At 30.5% G+C, this 19,377-nt stretch overlaps 2 protein-coding genes across 3 annotated transcripts; one reads left to right on the forward strand and one right to left on the reverse strand.

The window, feature by feature from the left end:
* Nucleotides 1-158: 158 nt before the first annotated feature.
* Nucleotides 159-743, reverse strand: LOC137823051 (uncharacterized). Its single transcript, XM_068628165.1, has one exon. It carries the CDS (start codon nucleotides 741-743, stop codon nucleotides 159-161), a length of 585 nt encoding a protein of 194 aa, XP_068484266.1.
* Nucleotides 744-7,763: 7,020 nt separating this feature from the next.
* Nucleotides 7,764-11,731, forward strand: LOC137827745 (E3 ubiquitin-protein ligase RSL1). 2 transcript variants are annotated; one of them, XM_068634046.1, is made up of 4 exons: nucleotides 7,764-8,463; nucleotides 8,937-9,709; nucleotides 10,856-11,061; nucleotides 11,424-11,731. In XM_068634046.1, the coding sequence occupies exons 1-3, from the start codon at nucleotides 7,798-7,800 to the stop codon at nucleotides 11,022-11,024; spliced, it is 1,608 nt and encodes a 535-aa protein (XP_068490147.1). In that variant the 5' UTR covers nucleotides 7,764-7,797; the 3' UTR covers nucleotides 11,025-11,061; nucleotides 11,424-11,731. The 2 variants fall into 2 exon arrangements, with proteins under 2 accessions (XP_068490147.1, XP_068490140.1); XM_068634039.1 differs by lacking the exon at nucleotides 11,424-11,731 and having other exon boundaries at nucleotides 10,856-11,272.
* The last annotated feature ends 7,646 nt before the right edge of the window (nucleotides 11,732-19,377 follow it).

Genomic DNA, 19,377 nt, shown 5'->3' on the forward strand with positions numbered 1-19,377 from the left:
GATCTTTTTTTCTATATTCTTTACGTTGTTTAGGAATCACGGTCCTCCCTTGGTCCCGTTAATCAGAAGATGCCTTCTGAGAAGGTTTATGTTGAGGCCCAAGAACACGACCCTGGTCATGGATCGCCCGACACTGAGCAAGCTCGTGCCCAATCATCTTACAATGAGAGTAATGGAGGGAGCCATTCATATTCCACACCAGCTACAAAAGCAAAGTCTGGACGTTCAACCAAAAGTTGATCGGAGAGAGGGGACAGTAGATCAATATCCACCAACACTCTAGCAAACATACCCCTATTCTTTCTCATAGTATGCTCATTCAAAGACAAAGGAGCACCAAGGCCTCTAACAATGGAATATATTGTCTTTGGTTTCCAATACTCCAAAGGCAATTGGTAGATTCTAACCCATGTCTGAGCTTTGGTACTCTTCATGGTACCTGGGACAAAGTCTTTTGTCCAGGCAAACAATCTCAATAAACCAGGAGATAACTTCAGCGAACCCATCCCGAGGGCCCATTGCATGTCTTCTATATAAGCGAACTCAAACTCATAGAAACCCTTTCCAAGAGGAATTGCTTTCCATGGTCCAAGAGCTTTCCACGCCGGCTGCAACTTTTTAGTTAAATCCAGGTGTGTAAGAGGTTTATCCCCCTTAGATAGAATAAGCCGACCATGGAGATGGGTTTTGCAATCCTCAAGACCAGCCAAGTAATCTGCCTCATCAATCCGAACAGCAATCATGTCACCCGTAATACAAGGAGTAGGTAGCTGGGACAAAGGAATGTCACATGTATTTTCCAAAGCCTGAGCAAAAGTCTTCCTTTGACCGGATATAATATTTTTTTTTATTAGGACATACTTCCCGATCCATCAAACAAGGCCATGGTATGAGAAAACCCGCAAAACCCTCCGTCATTTTAGAAGGCTAATAAGTTGTCACCAAGAACTTCCACAAGAACACGGAGCACCGCGCGAGCCAACCACTCCACCGCCACAAGAGCCACCCTCTTCACCAGACCTGCAGACGCCGCGCACCAGCCCAGCAACCACCGCGATCCGTCGCCCAGGCGCCGTCGCACAAACGAAAACCGCCCGCTGCCCACGCCGCCGCACCGGACTCTAGCACCGCACCGCGTCGTCGTCCTGTAGCTCCGTCGTGCCGCACCTTCAGCTATTCCGCTGATGAAGTGAGGCAATTTGACTTTGAAAGCAAACCAAAAACCCAATTCTGACGAACCAGAGCCACGCCAATCTAGAACCCTCTCCCCCTTCGACCACCCAACAAATATCTCCGCGAAAGCTTTATCCGTGCAGGAAAAACCTGCGCGAGAATTAAATGACCCGTGAAGGAGTTGGCGTGCGAGAATGGAAGAAAGAGCGGAAAGTGCAGATCCAAGCCAAAAGCAACACAAAGTTTAAGATTATTTCTAAGATACTGGCGGATAGGCTTGCACTTGTGGCTACTAGAATCATTTCTTCTAATCAATATGGATTTGTGCAGGGTAGACAGATTCAGGATTGCATTGGTATTGCTTCTGAAGCTATTAACATGCTTTCTAAAAAGGTTAAAGGAGGTAATGTGGCTTACAAAGTTGATATTCATAAAGCTTTTGACACTCTGAGTTGGAAGTTCTTATTATTAGTTTTAAAACGCTTTGGTTTTCACCCCTCATTTGTCGGTTGGATTAGTACAATTCTCCGTTCAGCTATGTTTTCTATAAGAATAAGTGGTAGTTTGGTGGGTTTTTTTTCCTTGCAGTCGAGGGGTAAGACAAGGTGATCCATTGTCTCCTTTACTTTTCTGTCTTGCAGAGGAAGTTCTTAGTACAGGTCTCTCTAAGCTTGTGAATGATAAGAAGATTTTAAATATGGTCAGTCCGCAAGGTTATCTCACTCCCTCTCATATTTTGTATGTTGGTGACATATTTATTTTTTGTAGGGGGGATATTAAGTCTCTTAGAAATTTGAGTTCTTTTCTTAAAACATATGGTGATTTTTCTGGTCAATATATTAATAACTCTAAAAGTAGTTTCTTCACCATGGATAATTCTCCAAGATTTGTCACCAAAATTCAAAATATTCTTTCTTGTAATCATGGTTGTTTGCTTTTCAATTATTTAGGAGTGCCTATCTTTGTTGGTGCTCCAAAGTGTCGGTTTCTTCAACCTTTGGCTGATAAAGTTAAATTGAAGCTAGCATCTTGGAAAGGTAAATCTCTTAGCATGATGGGTCGAATTCAGCTGGTCAATACAGTGATTACTGGATCTCTAGCTTATAGTTTTAATATGTATAAGTGGCCTGTTTCACTTATTAAGCAAGTTGAGCAGTGGTGTCGGAATTTTATTTGAACTGGTGATATTTTGAAAAAAGGTATTGCTACCGTTAATTGGGGGTAAATTTGTTCACCTCTTGAGGATGGAGGCTTGAATATTATTAATCTTCATCATGAAAATAATGCATATCTTCTTAAGCTTGCTTGGAACTTTGCTTATAGCGACAAACCTTGGTCTTTACTCTTGAAAGCTAGGGTTCTTAAATCAAAATATGAATTTAGAACGGTTTATAGATCTTCCTCTCTCTGGCCTGGAATTAAGCAATTTTATTCTACCATACTTGACTATACTTCTTGGACTGTTGGTACAGGTTCTTTTATTAATTTCTGGAATGATAAATGGTGCTCTACTACTTCTTTAGCAAATATTGCAGGGTTATCTGATGGTGTTAGCATTCCGGATACAGTCTCTCAATTTTGGACAGGTTGTGATTGGAATATTCCATTCTCTTTACAGCAGATGCCTCATTTTTTTAATCATATCATGATTAGAGAGGAACAGGATATTCCTAATTGGATTCTAAATGAGTCTGATCGTTTCACTCTTAAATCGGCTAGGACTTTTTTCTTGGAACCAGGAGTTCCAGGTGGTTGGGGTAAATTCATTTGGTCTTCATCTATTCCGCCTTCCAAAACTCTAGTACTCTAGAAATTTTTTCATGGGCGACTTCCTACTGATCAACATATTTAGAATAAGGGTTTGCATATATGTTCTATGTGTTCGCTTTGTGAAAAGCAAGAGGAATCTATTCAAAATCTATTTTTTGAATGTTCTAACGCATTGCATATTTGGAGTTGGGTACGATAAATTTTTCTTACTTCTCATTTCTCTAATAAGGATTATCTACTTTCTTTTATTAAGAGTGATGGTAGTCCTTTGGTTAAATTGATTAAGCTTGCGGTGATAACCTTTTCTATATGAATGATATGGCGTATGAGGAATTATGTTAGATTTCAGGATAAGATTGGGGTTTCTAAGGCTATTTCGATAATTAAAGATTTAACTTGTCTAGTGGGAAATTCGTCTAAAGCTTCAATGAAGAATGATATGTTGGACTTCAACGTGATTAAGTTTTTCGGTATTAAGACTCGTAGTGGTAAAGTTCTTCGTCCTCTTCCTATTAGATGGAAATTTCCTTCACCAGGCTGGGTCAAAATTAATACTGATGGGGCTGCTAGGGGGTATCCTGGTCTTGCTACTTGTGGAGGTATTTTTCGTGGGAGTATGGGAGAATTTATTGGTGCTTTTTCAGCGTTTCTTGAAGTTCAAACTGCTTTGGTTGCTGAGTTTTATGGAGTTATACATGCTATGGAGGAAGCTCAAAAAATGGGACTTACTAATGTCTGGCTTGAATGTGATTCTGCCTTGGTTTGTTCTGCGTTTACGGCTAGGACTAATGTTCCGTGGATGCTTCAGAATCGATGGAATACTTGTCTTAATTTTTGTGGACAATCAGGTTTAGGGTAACTCATATTTTTCGTGAAGGGAATGCATGTGCTGATAAGTTGGCTAATTTAGGATTTATTCATAGAGAATCATTTCATTGGTATAATAGACTCCTAGCTAGTCTGTTCTTAGAATTCTTTATGAATAGGTATAATCTACCTATGTATCTTTTGTGTTAACATATGGGTTTTGGTCTAGTCCCCCCATATTTTTGTATTTTCTTTCTTTTTTCTTTTTTTTTAATAATATTTTTTTTTTCATGTGATGACAGATGATTGTTGTTACTTGAGGTGTCAGCTTAGCTAAGATGTCAAGTTGCATAGTGATGCCTAACACTAAAACTTTAATTAAAAAAAAAAAGACTTCCAAATTATGTAATCCGGAAGCTAAAAAAAACTTCCAGATTATATAATTCGGAAACTAATCATGCATCTGAAAAAATACTTTCAGATTATGTAATCCGGAAGTTAATTGTGAATTTAAAAAAAGACTTCCGAATTATGTAATCCAAAATATTACAGAGAGATATTTTTATAAATATGAAAATGTATGGAGGTGAAAAAAAGAATATATGGAGGTGCAGGAAGAAACAGGCAATGGAAAACTATCAATGATATACGATGAAACTACAGACCCAGGCCAACACAATGATATCTACGAGTTTGTGTATCATTTTTCCACCTCACTGAAAGAAAAATTCTTTATAATATAAAATTTGCTACTAATTATTTTTAGCGATAAAATCATGTATGAGAGAAACAGCGAAAGAGGATAAAAATATTTGATTGAGGTCAACTCTTTATAGATGAAAACTGTTTACGAGTTTGTATTTCTGTTAGTAACTAAAATCATGATTGATTTAACGCTACATCTGATTTGGAAAATAGAAGTTTTTTCTTTGGAAAATAGAAACATAATTCAGTTAAGATATGAATACTATTGTTAATTTGTTGTTGATGAAACCAACAACGCAAAGTAATGTGTGTTGTAGTAATTCAAAAAAACACTCCATTATTACTAACTGTAACTCCTTATTAATAGAAAAAAATTGATCTTATTATTGTACTTTGTTATTTTTATCGGTGTTATTATTATTGTCGTCATCTTAATCGTTGTACCTTTTTTTTTCTAATAAACTCTTGAAGAAGAAGAAAATGAAGAGAAAAAATTCGTTTTAAAAATTTCATTCTAGAAGTTATCATATATGTTTAGAGAATTTTATTTTGAAAAATCTTTTTTGGAGAACTTATTTTATAACACAAAACATGCTCTAAAGAGCTTATTATAGAAGGTATTTTATGTGTTCTGGAAAGCATGTTCCAAATCCTATTAAAGAAACTATGTTCTGAAAATTCCAGAAAACCTTTTATGAAAGATTTCCATAACAATAATCCTGAAGTCACTTCTAAAAAAGGTAAAATATCATTTTAAAAATGAAGCAGTATGGTTAGAAGTTAAAGGGTGCAAGAAGAACAAGCCTAAAAACATGATAATGTGTTGCATGTTTGAAAATCGGAACCCACCACCACCCTTGATATTTTTTTGGGCTTTCATGTCCATCTAATTTTCTTAGTTCCAAGCAAGCAAAACAAATATTGTTTTTTTCTGCATTCTCATATTTCTTAAAATATAAAAAAAAAAATCTTTATTCTATTGATGCTTTTCATTTTAAAATGAGTGATCCAAAACTTATTTTTGGATTGAAAAATTTTGAAATTGAATAATCCATAATGAGTTCTTTAAAAAAAATATTCTGAAAAATTCATAAAATATTTATGGATTATAGAATTCATAATACATTCCGTAATTCAAAATCTATTTTTTTTTAAAATATTATAGATTATAAAATGTATAATAATTTTATAATTATGAATTTTGATGATGATTTAGTAGGTAAGGTGGTTCATGTAAAAAAAAAATATATGCATGTCATAGAAAAACATCTAAAAGAGGGTGTAAAGAAAATTGGTAATCAATTTTATAACTATACTCTCAATTTGTAATTTTGCTCATGAATCACAATTTAACCAATATTATTATTTAAATTTTAACTTAATTAATTTACTATTGAACTTTTAAGTTTTTCCAACAATTAATCGTTTTTATATACCTAATAAACAACAATCTTATAATCAATGGTGAGCAGACATTAAATCCTCTAAATTGAAAAGAAATATTATTTACTTTGACAAAAGAGTATTCTGTCTTGAACAAAAGCTGAATAAGACATTATTTTATTTTAAATATTTTACACAGTTTATAAGAAAGTTCAAGAGACTTTTGTATATTATATCACTATGTATTTACTTTTAAAAAAAAATCTTTTTATTTTAAAATATTTTTTTTCTTTATTTTAAAATTTATAATTATGAACAGTGACAACGATTTACTGTGTAAGGTGATTTATTTTCATGTTATAAAAAATTATGTAAAAGAAGGTGTAAAAAGAAAAACTAAAAAAAAAAAATCAAAATTTGGTAATCAATTTTATAGTTATACTCTCAATATAAAATTTTGGAAATCACATTTTAACCAAAATTAGTATTCAAACTTTAATTTAATTAATTTATTATTGAACTTTTAGGTTTTTCTGACAATTAATAATTTTGTAAACCTAACCAATAACAATCATATTATCAATGGTGAGCAAATGTCCATTCACAAATTTTGGCAATAAAAGATTTTACAATCATATTCATTTTATTTAAAAAAAAATTAAGGGAAGAAATTGGTTTTTAATGAGATAAATAAAGATAAATTTAATAGAATAAGTCAAAATTAATAGAAAATGAATTATTTAACCTAATTATTTTATATTTGTGTGAAATGAAGATAGATTATTTAATAATTATTAAATTAATCAAATAGTGTAGCTTAGTAGAATTCATTTGTTATCCAAAATAAATTTATTCTTAAATTATTATTTTAATATGATTTATCATTTAGGGGTAGAGAATATGTTTTTCTTGGCAGATAAAAAAAAAGTGGAGGAAGAACTAGGGGTATTGAAAGAAGAGAATAACATCAAATAACATAATTAAGAAAAAATTATATAATAGTAATAATAATTATTATTATTAAAAAAATACAATAAGATAAAATAATTAAATACTATAAAAAGGTAACTGAGATTAAATTATTTAAAAATTAAAATATTGAAATATTTAACACTGCACATGATTTTTAAGTTTCCAATAAAATCAAATACTAAATGAAAAATAATTTTAGATATTTTGCACAGTTTAAAAAAAGTCGAAGAGAATTTGCTTTATTTAAAATGTAATTTTACATTATTTGGTTGTAATTTTTGGAAGCTTCTATTTATCTGATATTTTTTTATCTTCAATGATTTTTCAAACATGAACAAATATTATATTTATATATTGTATATTATATCACTATATCATTATATATTTATTTCAACATTTTTCTATTTATTTTAACAATTTTGTACTTATGAACCGTGACAAAGATTTAATGTATATGTTGATTAAAAAAATTAAAATTTAGTAATCAATTTTATAATTATACTCGTTAAAATTTTACTCGTTGAAATTTTGCTGATCAATCACTTTTTAATCAATATTATTATTTAAATTTGATATTGATTATTTTATTATTGAACTTTTAGTTTTTCCAACCATTAATAATCTTTTACAATTAATTAATCACATTAAAATTCATTCTAACAAAAGAATGTTATAAAAAAGATAAGTAAAAGAAGTTGAAAAAAAAAAACTAAAAAAAAAACTATTTAACCAATATTACTATTTTAAAAAAATCAAAATCATGATTAATAAATATAATAACAACTTCTTTTATTATATTTTATAAAGATATTCCTGAAATAGTGGGATGTTTTTTTTAATTTGCAAAGAATGTTTGTTCATTTAATATAGGATATTTTGTTTTGATTTTAAAGTATATATATATATATATATATATATATATATATATATATATATTAAGGAAGTTTGTCTGTATTGAAATATTTCAGTTTTTCTCTTTACTTCTACATGGACTTCACAGACTTGACCTTGTTATTCGCTCAACGCCGGGAGGTCGCCGTGGCGGAGGCCATGGATTCCGACCTCGACTTGGCCTATCGCCTTCAGTTGCAGGAAGCTCTCGAGGCCTCTCTGGCTGTGCATCCCTCCTCCTCGTCCGCGGATATTGAACAGCCTTTCGTCGACGACGGAGTGCTGAACGAGGAGCTGGCGCGTGTGGAGTGCGAGATAAAGGACCGGGAGCAGAGCCAGAGGGAAATGCAGAAGATGAGGGAGGATGTCAGCCGAAGGATCCACGACGAGAAGGTGGCGAGGGAGATTTCGACGATGTCTGAGACGGATTGGCAGCAGTGGGGCGATAACTTTGAGGAACCGTTCGACGAGGGTTCGTCCTCGTCGGGAAGGAGGGAGGAAGGCGTGGTTAGGGTTTACTTGAAGGGTTTGGTGAGCGAGGAAAACGTGAGGGGGGAGAAGGTTGTGTTGTCTGGGTTAGGGGTTGCGATTTGTGACCTTAATGATAATTTGATATTCCAGGTTTCTAAGTCGGTGGTTGGGAATGGAACTAGCAAGGTCGTTGCGGAGCTTAAGGCGTTGATTGAAGCCTTCGATGTGGCTCTTTCTTTGGACTTGAAGCGCATCATTTACTATTCCGATTATCCTCCGCTTTTCCAATTTGTGAGTCTTTATGAACGTGATTGTGGTTAAATATACATGTCTTTAAGCAGTCATCGGTTACTTGTGAGTTACGTTCAAATAGGGTAATGTAGGTTCAAGTTACGTTCAAATGTGGCATGGTGTGGTTCTTTTTTCGTGCATCGGGGAAAGACAATTTTTGTGTGAAGGTCTATTACATTAACATAATCGAAGGATCAAAACGTCTTAGAGACTAAAAACAAATGTTTAACATTCTAATTGCAGGCACTAATAAAAATACGTGTACTTCTTTAATTGTTGAATTGATTTGGAGATTTTTTTGTGATAAAAACTGTCATTGTTGGTTTGTTAGAGATTGTGTGTTTGGATTATGATGTGGCTTAAATTTCGCTTTGTTTGTTGGTGGTTTTAGGACGGTGGGAACGAATGAGTGAGAGGATATGATGTTATGTTTTTTTGTGTGGAGGGTTTTGATATCTTGATTTTCTGGTCAGGTGAGACGAAAATGGTCTCCAAAACAGAAGAAGATCGCCATGTTGATTGATCGAGTTCTTCTGCTTCAAAGGAAGTTTACATACTGCGATTCAAGGCTATTGGCCAGACAGGATGTCAAGTTTGCATTTAAGCTTGCACGAGATGCGATTGTATCTCAGTCCACGAGACCCAGGGAACCTGGGAGTACGAAGAGTTTGAATGAAACTTGTGTTATATGTTTGGAGGATACTGATGTCAGTCAGATTTTTTCAGTTGATGAATGTCAACACCGCTATTGCTTTTCTTGCATGAAACAGCATGTGGAGGTGAAGTTGCTTCATGGAATTGTGCCTAAGTGCCCTCATGAGGGATGCAAGTATGAGCTTCTGGTTGACAGCTGCCAGAAGTTCTTGACTCAAAAGTTAACTGATACCATGCGGCAACGCAAATTGGAAGCTTCAATTCCTACTGCTGACAAAGTTTACTGCCCTTATCCAAGATGCTCTGCATTAATGACAAAAACTGAGGTCTTTGAGTACTCAAAAGATCTTATTGGAGAATCTCAACTGTCGGGACCCAAGAAATGCTTAAAATGCCATGGCCTTTTTTGTTTTAACTGCAAGGTCCCTTGGCATAGCGGTATGACATGCTATATTTACAAAATGTCGAATCCCAACCCTCCTGCTGAAGATTTGAAGCTGAAGTTTCTGGCATCAAGGAGCCTATGGCGGCAGTGCGTGAAGTGTAACCATATGATTGAACTTGCTGAAGGTTGCTATCACATGACTTGCAGGTATAGTAATAATATTTGCATACTTTATCTTCTTTTAGAATACTTTATCTTTCTTTTTTCCTAACAATGGAATGTGAGCATACATAATTCCCTGTACACATGCATAACTGTTAACAATTAACCTACATTGTGTTATTTATAGAGGAGTATTTGTAGTAGTAATACACTATTCAATTGGTTAAAAATTATTGAATACTACAAATTCATGAGAGACTAATCGAATAAAAATGAGACTCACAAAATTGTGTTTAACTAAAAATTTAACTGATAGCAGAGAATAAGTTACCATTTCTCTATGTTATACAAGAAGCAAGCGCAATTGGATGGGTGATGTGGAGAGTCACGTGTAATCTCTAATAAACTGACCGAAGTTCAAAACACACATATATATAGATAGATAGATAGAGGAGGGATAAAAACAGCTGGATCAACAAAATTCACTTTTATATAAAAGTTATTGAGGGTGTAATATTTGGTAAAAGTTACATCAGTGTAATTTATCATTCTCCATATGTGTGTATGTAAGAATGCTGATATCTTAAATATCTTAAAGTATTTTTGTAGAACTAACATTGAATATGGTAATAACAGTAGCCTTTTCACACTAGGCTAGGTTGACTACATGGCTTACATAATATTAATGAGCTCGTTTAAAAACTTAATTTTCAGGAGATATTATTTATCTGTGAGACCCCGTTTATTAATTCTCTCCAATGTCCTTATTGGTTTTCCTCCACCCTCTTAGTATGGTTAAAAATAATGTAATCTATCATCCCACTGGTGTCTCCAGACGCATTATTTGTACGTGTGGAAGTTAACCAAGTCACATTAACCAAAAGGCCAACATTCACTATCATAAAGTATAATTGGTTGTAGAAATAGGACAAAATTTTCCTTTGAACATGATTAGAAACATATTTCTCATTGCCATTGCAGTAGTGAGATGACTCAAACTAGTAACTTTAGTTTGTAATATACGTATATATATGAGTAGTTTTCAGACTTCGATGAATGAAGTAAGTCATTGGTGTTGAATCGCAACATCTTCAACGGCAAGCAATAATATGTTGGCCCATTGCTACTTTCACTTCTAATTCATGTTTCCATTTTGTATAATTCCCGGGCCTTTCTTTCCTGTAATTGCAGATGTGGTTTCGAATTTTGCTATAACTGTGGTGCTGAGTGGAAGGACAAAAAATCAACATGTGTTTGCCCACTCTGGGCAGAGGACAATATTTGGATGGAGGAAAGGGACTCAGAAGATGATGATGATGATTATGATGATGATGATTATGATGATGGCTTTTTATTCTGATGGTTATCAAACAGCTGGCTAGATTCTGCTTGACCAGGTTGACGGCCTACTTTTACATCTAGTAGATATTCGTATATCCTAAATATATTTGCAAAATGAATACTGTCTTTTTTTTTTCTCTTCTTATTTTGCGTCTCCTTTTATTTTTACACTCTTATCCGAGCTCCATTTTTTTTGCCAATACACTGTAGCCCACTGCGTCCATCCCACAAGGCATTTCAGAAAACTAAAATTTTAATTTCCTCCAATTTAGTCTTTATTTTCCTTTGGCTTGGCATAAAAATCGACCAAAAGAACAACGAAATATATGATGATGTTATTTTAATGTTAACTTGGTTGCCTATGTGATGCACAATACGTTGAAAAACAATGATATTTAGTATTACCATATCATACCAGAATGACGACCACGACGCAAACATTCAATTCAAAATAGCCATTTCAACGAAATTGCAATGAAGTCAGTAATGGGGAAAATAGGCACACAAGATTGATGTTCCTTTCTCCTTTGAGGGCTTTAGGTAAGTTAGATAACGAAGTAATTCAAATGATGGCATGATTGAAATCTAGTGTGTAATGTCCATAGCTTTTTGTATTGTCTGCTTTCTCATTTATTTATGAAGATCATATGGATGTAGATGACGAAGCAATACAAATAATGGTATGGTTGATATCTAATATGCAATCTCTTTTCTTCTCTTTAACTAGCTTCTTGTATTGTCTGTCTTCTCATTGAAAAATCGTGATTTTTGAATTTGGCAGGGCTTGGGGATTAACTGTTTGATGGTTGCCCTTGAAAAAAGACAGGGAATTTTATCAGTAATCTATTATGGGAGGTTGTCCAATTTTTTTTACATCAAATATTATTTTTTATGACAGATTAATAATAGTATATAATTATAATTCAGGTGTTCAATAGCTAAAAACTGGTTAAAATCGATTTTTCTTTAGATTTTTTATATTTATTTTTTATAATCCATCCATGTTTTCAACATTCGGATTAAAATAAAAAATCGAACAGAATTAGTTGTTATATATAATATTGACTATATTGATTTGTTTCTAAAAATAAGAATATTGCATGAGAGAAATTCATATTTCACTAAAAATATTAAACTGTATTGAAGAATATTTTTCTATTAAAAATGGGTCATTTTTTGTTGGAAAATATATTGTTGATCCCAAATGTTATCCTGCATCTCAATTAATTCTTCCTACACTAACTTTTGTTTTTTTCTTTAATTTTGGTTGTCAGAAAGTAATTCTGAAATGTAATTTTACATTCTTGATTGAAAGAAAACAAAAAATACACGTAAGGATTGGTACGGGTGAAGAAAGTATGGTGGATTCTAGCGTATACATGAGGTGTATCAGTTCACTATTGTCTTTAGTAATAGATTTTCTGCTCTGCTTTAAATTTTAAATGATTTCAAAATAGTATTTTATAGACTTTAGTTGTTTTTTTTTTCACTTTATCAAATATTATCTAATCTTTAAAGTTTAGATTTTTTTTTTCTAAGATTTTGGATGGTTTGATTGATTTTTTTTAATGATTAATAAGTTTTATAAGTGACTTTAGATAAGTTCACAACCTCCCACTGATTAGATGAGACAAAAAAGGGTTATTTAGTAAAAAAAAAAAAAAAATTATGATGTAAGTTGTGTTAATCCGTTAAGGTCCTATTCTCCTCTTATTCTTCCTTATTTTATCATTTTTTTCTTATTTAAATTACTTCCCTCCATTGTCTTTAATTATATTTTTTTCTTCAAAAAAATCAATCAAGAAAGAATATTCACCATAAAATTAATTGGACTAAAAAATTTGATCAAACGAATTTATCATGAAATGAGGTTCTGACACTCCTCTTAAATGATGTGTCCTCGGATACATGTATCTGACACTCAAAAGACAATTATGGGTGAAGTGTCTGATTCAAAAAATATTTGTTGAATTACTGACAATTCTAGTATGATTCAAACACAATTTAAAAAAAACATATTAATTTTCTAAAAATTTAAATTTATTGTATGAATTTTTAGTATGATAAATAAAGAACAAATTCTTTTGAACTAGTCATGAAAAATATATTTTTAACATTTAAAACATACTTATGCACATAAATCTTTATTGTCAATCTATATAATTCATAATTATATAATATATAGATTCATGTCCATGTGTCCTACATTTTAGAGATTATACGTATCTTTGTGTATGTGTCTGTGTCGTATCAATGTGTTAATAGTGTCTGTGTTACATAGGAAGAAAGACATTACCTTTTAAACATATTAATTTGGATATAAGACAGTTGATCATAGTCAACAGTTTTATTACACCAACCAAACTAGGAAGAGAGGCTGATCGTAGTAAATGACAAATACCTAATTTCAATAATATTTCATATTAAAATATAGACACTTAGTATTAATTGTATATTTTTTAAAAAATTCAAAAAATTTGAGTATATTCATACAACACACTACCTAGATAAAATCAAACACTCCCTAGATAAAATCAAATATTGTGATCATGAAACATGTGCATCTAAATCATACCATAAAGTATTTTATAAAAGAAATACATAACTAATTTTCGTTACTTGTAAAATTTTGTTTACTCAAACTTAAACTCCTAATTTCTATAGGAAAACCAAATTTACACATAATTTTGTTATAAATAATATAAACATACTTTCACACTCTAAACTAACATATATTCATCTTTTCCCTATAAACAACAGATCCAACACACTGAAATTCTAGCCATGTAACTTCCCAAAAACCAACTTTAAAAAAAAGTAAAGAAAAACTTATTCAAAGATTTTCCAATCGGATAGAAATGTTTTACTTTCCATCAAAATCTCTAAAGTGAATTATGGTATAAAAGAAAAATTTTAGAGAAAAATAAAGAAAAAATTATTAGAAAATGATAATTTATATGAAATAAAATTGAAATACTTAATTTTTTAATTTATAAGCTTTTTAACTTAAATAATTCTCCTTTAAATCACTTATATCCTCAAAAAAAAAAAAAATAATTAACTACGTATAATTACAAGATACACCCATGTTATGTTTTCATTAAAAAAAAATAGCATAAATGCAGAAAAATGACTTAATAACCTGATGGAAGACGAAGAGATATGTAACATCCCTATTTTTTTTTTCTTTTGTTAATATATTATGCATACAATATTTAATTAACATGTAAACATATATTAGGTTATCATATTTGTATCTCAAAAAGATATCCCTCTTCATAGGGAATTAATATATACATCAAAAGTTTTTTTTAAAAAAAAACAAAAGAAACAAAAAAGGTAAATTTATCCAATACTCCAGCTGCTCACTGAGGAGCTCTATTACCTGCAATCTCATCTGCTCCCGTGTAAAACACGATCATCACAGATAAAGAAACAAACACAAACAATAACAGGGTAAGCTAGCTATATAAAAAAAATTCTATATAAATTCATGTCAAATTAATCAACATAATTCATCAATTCTCATACAATTTCTCAAATCATCAAGTGTCTATTAAATTTCATAATTCATCTTTTCACATGTCAGACCTCTACTGACTCATAACACATAGACAATTGACTCTACTTCCGGAAGACTCGTGCGTTGACTTAGACTCAGAGATCTACACCTGTCATACTACATCACTGTGAAATCCACACAGCTATGCGCATAATTAATCTCAATATCATCTCTCTCCTAGTATGACAGGGTTAATTCATATAACAGGTCAAGTTAATTATCTTTCAAACAACTTACCCATTCATATGAACCTCCTTCGACTCTCACCACCTGAATAACTTCATCTATATGATTCCATTATCTCAGGAGAGTCAGGATATCTCCTTCTAGACGAATCCCTAGTCAATGCACATCCTAAACAATCTTAACACGGTATTTTCTTTCCTGAAAATACTATGTCTCGATCAGAATTCATATTTTGAACCTCATAATATCCACCATCAAACAATCAAATCATACCAATGTTTAGAATTTCCCAAAATACACAACAATTCATTGACTAATCATATAAATGTCTAATTAAAGAGATTTTCAATTAACTATACATGAAATATAAGTTTACATACTTTATAAGAAAAACTATATAGAAATAAATAAATCAATCTCTTAAAAGCAAATAAATAAATAAAAAGTTTAATATATATATATATATATATTTCTTTCATTTTTATTTTTATCTTTTATTTTATTTTTACTTTAGCTTAAGCTAGAATTCGCTAGCTTGAGCTAAAATCCTCCAGAGAGCACCCAGAATTTTAGCTTGAGCTAAAATTCGCTAGCTTGGGCTAAAATCCTCCAGAGAGCACCCAGAATTTTTTTAGCTTGAGCTAGTACTTGCTAGCTTGAGCGAAATATGCAGAAAATTCTGCAGAAAATTATGCATAACTTAATATACCTATTAGATTATAAGTCAATATCTCATTCAATTCCTAAACTATAAATCAACACATTACATTGACAGTTTATGTTCAGCATGATACAATCACTCTCAGTGAATCATTGAGTTATTATGTCCATTTATACATATATATGATTTCTAATTCCAAAACCATTTAAATCAAACAACCAATTCTCAATCACAACACTATCAATTTCAATCAAACTACAATCCACTCAGAACAAGAAATCTTGCAACAAAATCTGGAATTGTTGACCCCGTCATACTCACATTCAAATCTTCTAACCTATGGTTCTATTGAAGATTTTAAACTAGCATCCCTTACCTTTACTTGAGCATATCCTCACGAAGAGCTCCAAACCTACCAAAATCTTCAAAAGTAGCTTAACCTGCACCACAGAGTCCTGATAAAAAATCTAACTATATCTCTAGGACTCTGATCTACTAAAGACTAATCCTAAAACTAAAAGAGGCACATGCATACACTTAGATTGAGATTGATCTACAAGTTCAAAACTTTGACTCAGAGAAGGGTAAAAATTGAACTTACTCTATAAGAGATTCTGATCGGGCAATCATATAGTCTTCGCTGCCAGGAGTCCAACGACAGACTCTTCTATTTATATGTCATTTCATTTTAATAATAAAATATTCAGGTATCATTTAAAATATACCACTTCTACTCTAAGGTTATTTTTTAGACCCTTACAAGATACATTGGAATTTTGAAGTATTTCAAGTATTAGGTCTGTTTTTATATACTTATGTATAAAAAACTATTATTTTAATTTAAAATTTTAAATAGTTTTGTGAGTTTATGATTTATTTAACTTCTTTTTACTTAATATAAAATTGAACGGAACCTACGATTATGGTGATTGACTGATGATGCAAAAGTACAGAAGATAATGAACCCAAATTATCAACCAAGTTACAAAAAATAATCGTTATTAAAAAATTAATTTTTATTTTTAGATTAATATATTTTTTTAATTTGTGTGAAAGAGTGTTAGTTTAGTTTTAAAAATAATAAAAATCTAATTCTACCTTTAAATGTGTGAAAAAAAAATTAATCTCTAATACTACAATTTTATGATAAAATTTAACAATAAAACATAACTATATAACTTTGTACATATTACATAACTAAAATAAAATATGCCATTCTTTCAAAATGGTCAAATTCATCATTTAACCTAAATAATACATATATTTTTTCTTTTCACTTTGGACTTTTATTCATTTTTTTTCTTTTAACTTTGTATATACAAATGGGACAAAAGGAAACACATTTGGCATATGCCAAATATTTTGTCCCTCTTAGTATGAAATGATTTCTATTAATATCTGGCCCTATGTTTCTTTATGTTTGTGCAACCTACTATATTCATATTTATTAGTGTTAATGAATTTGGGTTTTTAACCCATTAAACAAATATTTTGTGTAAGAAATTTGAAAAATTTATAAATATTTTATAAATAATATTTCACGTAAATTTTTGTGAAATTATTTAAAATATTAATTTATCAAAATGAAATGAAAGTGAGTGTTCAGCTTTTGTTTGATTTGATTGATCAAGATTTTAGATTTTTCTTAGAACAATGTTTTATTGAGTTGGTGGGCACAAGAATCTGATCCCATGCAACAAACAAAAAGATAACACCGACAGTTATCATAAACCTTTTGAAATGCAAAGAAAAGTTAAACATGTGACACAACCTCACATTTCTCTTTTTCTGAAAAATTAATTATATTTGGCTAAGCTCGTTGACTAATTATCCTTGGTTTTGGATTATGATTTGGACCCTCACTCCAACTTCCAACCACAAAGGAAGACCATGGACCACTTACATGTATGATACGATTATGATGGTTTCGAAGAATGAAAAAGAGATCAATATTTCATGTATTTCACTCTATACGAAATTTATTTTTAATTAAAAATGTTTTCATTATATTTTTCTAAATATTCATTTTATATAATTTAAATTAGTTGGTCATGTAATTTTTTAATATTAATTGTACCGTATAAAAATCTAAATGTCCTAAACCCTAAATTCCGTTTGAAAACATCTCGGTCATACTGTTTACTAATGCAACAATTATTATGACCTTAATCATCTTATTAATGAAAAAATTATCAGGACCTTAATCACCTCAATATCTTAAAGTAAAAGTTATTTAAGTATAATTTTTTTTAAAGAATTAACACCAAATATCATAATCAATTTAGAATTAACTACAATATCCGTGTTAATTTACTTGTACCAATACAAAGGTTCAACACATCTTTATAAATAAGTTGACCAACACTAATTCAAAGACATACATTTACTAGTATTTATTATCCTCAACTACCAAAATTTAAATATTAACTTTAGTGTCGGATAATCTTTTGTATATACGTCCTCCCACTTTGACTGGAAATCAACAACCGAAAACTATTATAAACTGACATATAAAAATTAAAAAAAGTATTCACAACAACATAAATATGACTTTCCGACCTATAAATATAAGTATTAACCAAATTATATTGATATATAAATTCATTCCTACTAAATGTTAACACACATTATAGATAATTTATTTCATGGGTTTTATTAAGTTTATTCACATGAAAATTTAAAGGTATACTTTATGAAAAAAAAAATCCTTTACCCGTAATTATCCACTACAATAGTAATATGTTTCCATTTTATCTCATATTTTAACTCTCATATGTTATAATTAAATTGAGATGATCAATTATATTTTTAAAAATTGTCTTCATTCTAAATAAGTTTGGATTTAAATTAGATTTTCAAGTAGTAATTTCCTTCAGTCAATAGAAATATCAACTCTTAGTTAACTAGCATTTTCTTTTATAAAAACACTTAATTATACATGTGAAATTATATAAACAATTTTCCAATACATGAAAATGATAGAATAATTTTGAACATATATATTATATATATGGAATTATATTTACAAATCATCTTGAAATTTCATAGTTACTATATAAATATGATATGAAATTAGTTAGCAACAATATTTGAGCTCTTTTCATGTTTTTTTTCTCAAAGTGAATATCAAAATTTGATTAAGTCATAAAGCAATGGAAACATATGCAGCTATTATAAATAGCATAAGTAATTGAATCTTTTACAAATTGTGTTTCAAATAACAGTTTTGTTTTAGGATTTAGGGTTTATCATTAGTTAGTATGCACTTTTACAAAAGTTAATCGTTCATAATATTCATGATATATTATTTCATAGCTAATTAGTCGACACCAAACTTAATGACATATTAATAACAATTTATTGATAGTCTTTTTTTTTAATAAGACTAGAAATAATAATTTTCTTTTAAATATCATGTCGTCTTTTTTTTTAAAAAAAATTCTGGAAAAACTTGTTTATACTTAGAAGAGATAAATTTAAAAATAAAATGATTTTTTTTAAAAGTTAAAACTAACTTAATATAAGTCAATTTATAAAAAAAATCTTATAATTTCTGTATTTTTTTTTAATTTATACATAACATGAAAAGCCTCACGCTAAAACTTGTCACCTCGTTTTCTTTCATGAAAATTCTTAAGGTGGCTTGGTTTGAAGGCATTGGCATATCGAACCAAGTAATGAAATGTCAATTACTTTTTTTTAGTTGCAAAAATAAGTGTATTTTTAGAAATTTAGGAATGGCAAAAAAAATTTAGACTAGCTAAATTTAAAGATTTTTTTTACAAGGACTAAATTTTAAAATAAATGGGGATTACTAAATTTGAAGAATTATTTATTTATCAAAATTTTGGATGATAAATATAACATGGCATGCAACTTCTTTTTGTTACATCATGGCATGCACTTGGAATCACTTGGAATTGCGAATTGAAAGTTTTTACTTAATATTTTATGCTTCATTCT

Source organism: Phaseolus vulgaris, chromosome 11 (assembly GCF_000499845.2).
Source record: "Phaseolus vulgaris cultivar G19833 chromosome 11, P. vulgaris v2.0, whole genome shotgun sequence".
In the NCBI taxonomy this organism is placed as follows: domain Eukaryota; kingdom Viridiplantae; phylum Streptophyta; class Magnoliopsida; order Fabales; family Fabaceae; genus Phaseolus; species Phaseolus vulgaris.

What these genes read in the sequence shown, in the direction of transcription:
- LOC137823051 (XM_068628165.1), bottom strand. Translation starts at nt 743, where the DNA reads ATGATTGCTGTTCGGATTGATGAGGCAGATTACTTGGCTGGTCTTGAG.
- LOC137827745 (XM_068634046.1), top strand. Translation starts at nt 7,798, where the DNA reads ATGGACTTCACAGACTTGACCTTGTTATTCGCTCAACGCCGGGAGGTC. An exon ending in ATCCTCCGCTTTTCCAATTT is followed by an intron (nt 8,464 to 8,936) that starts GTGAGTCTTTAT and finishes TTTTCTGGTCAG; the next exon opens with GTGAGACGAAAATGGTCTCC. An exon ending in TGCTATCACATGACTTGCAG is followed by an intron (nt 9,710 to 10,855) that starts GTATAGTAATAA and finishes CTGTAATTGCAG; the next exon opens with ATGTGGTTTCGAATTTTGCT.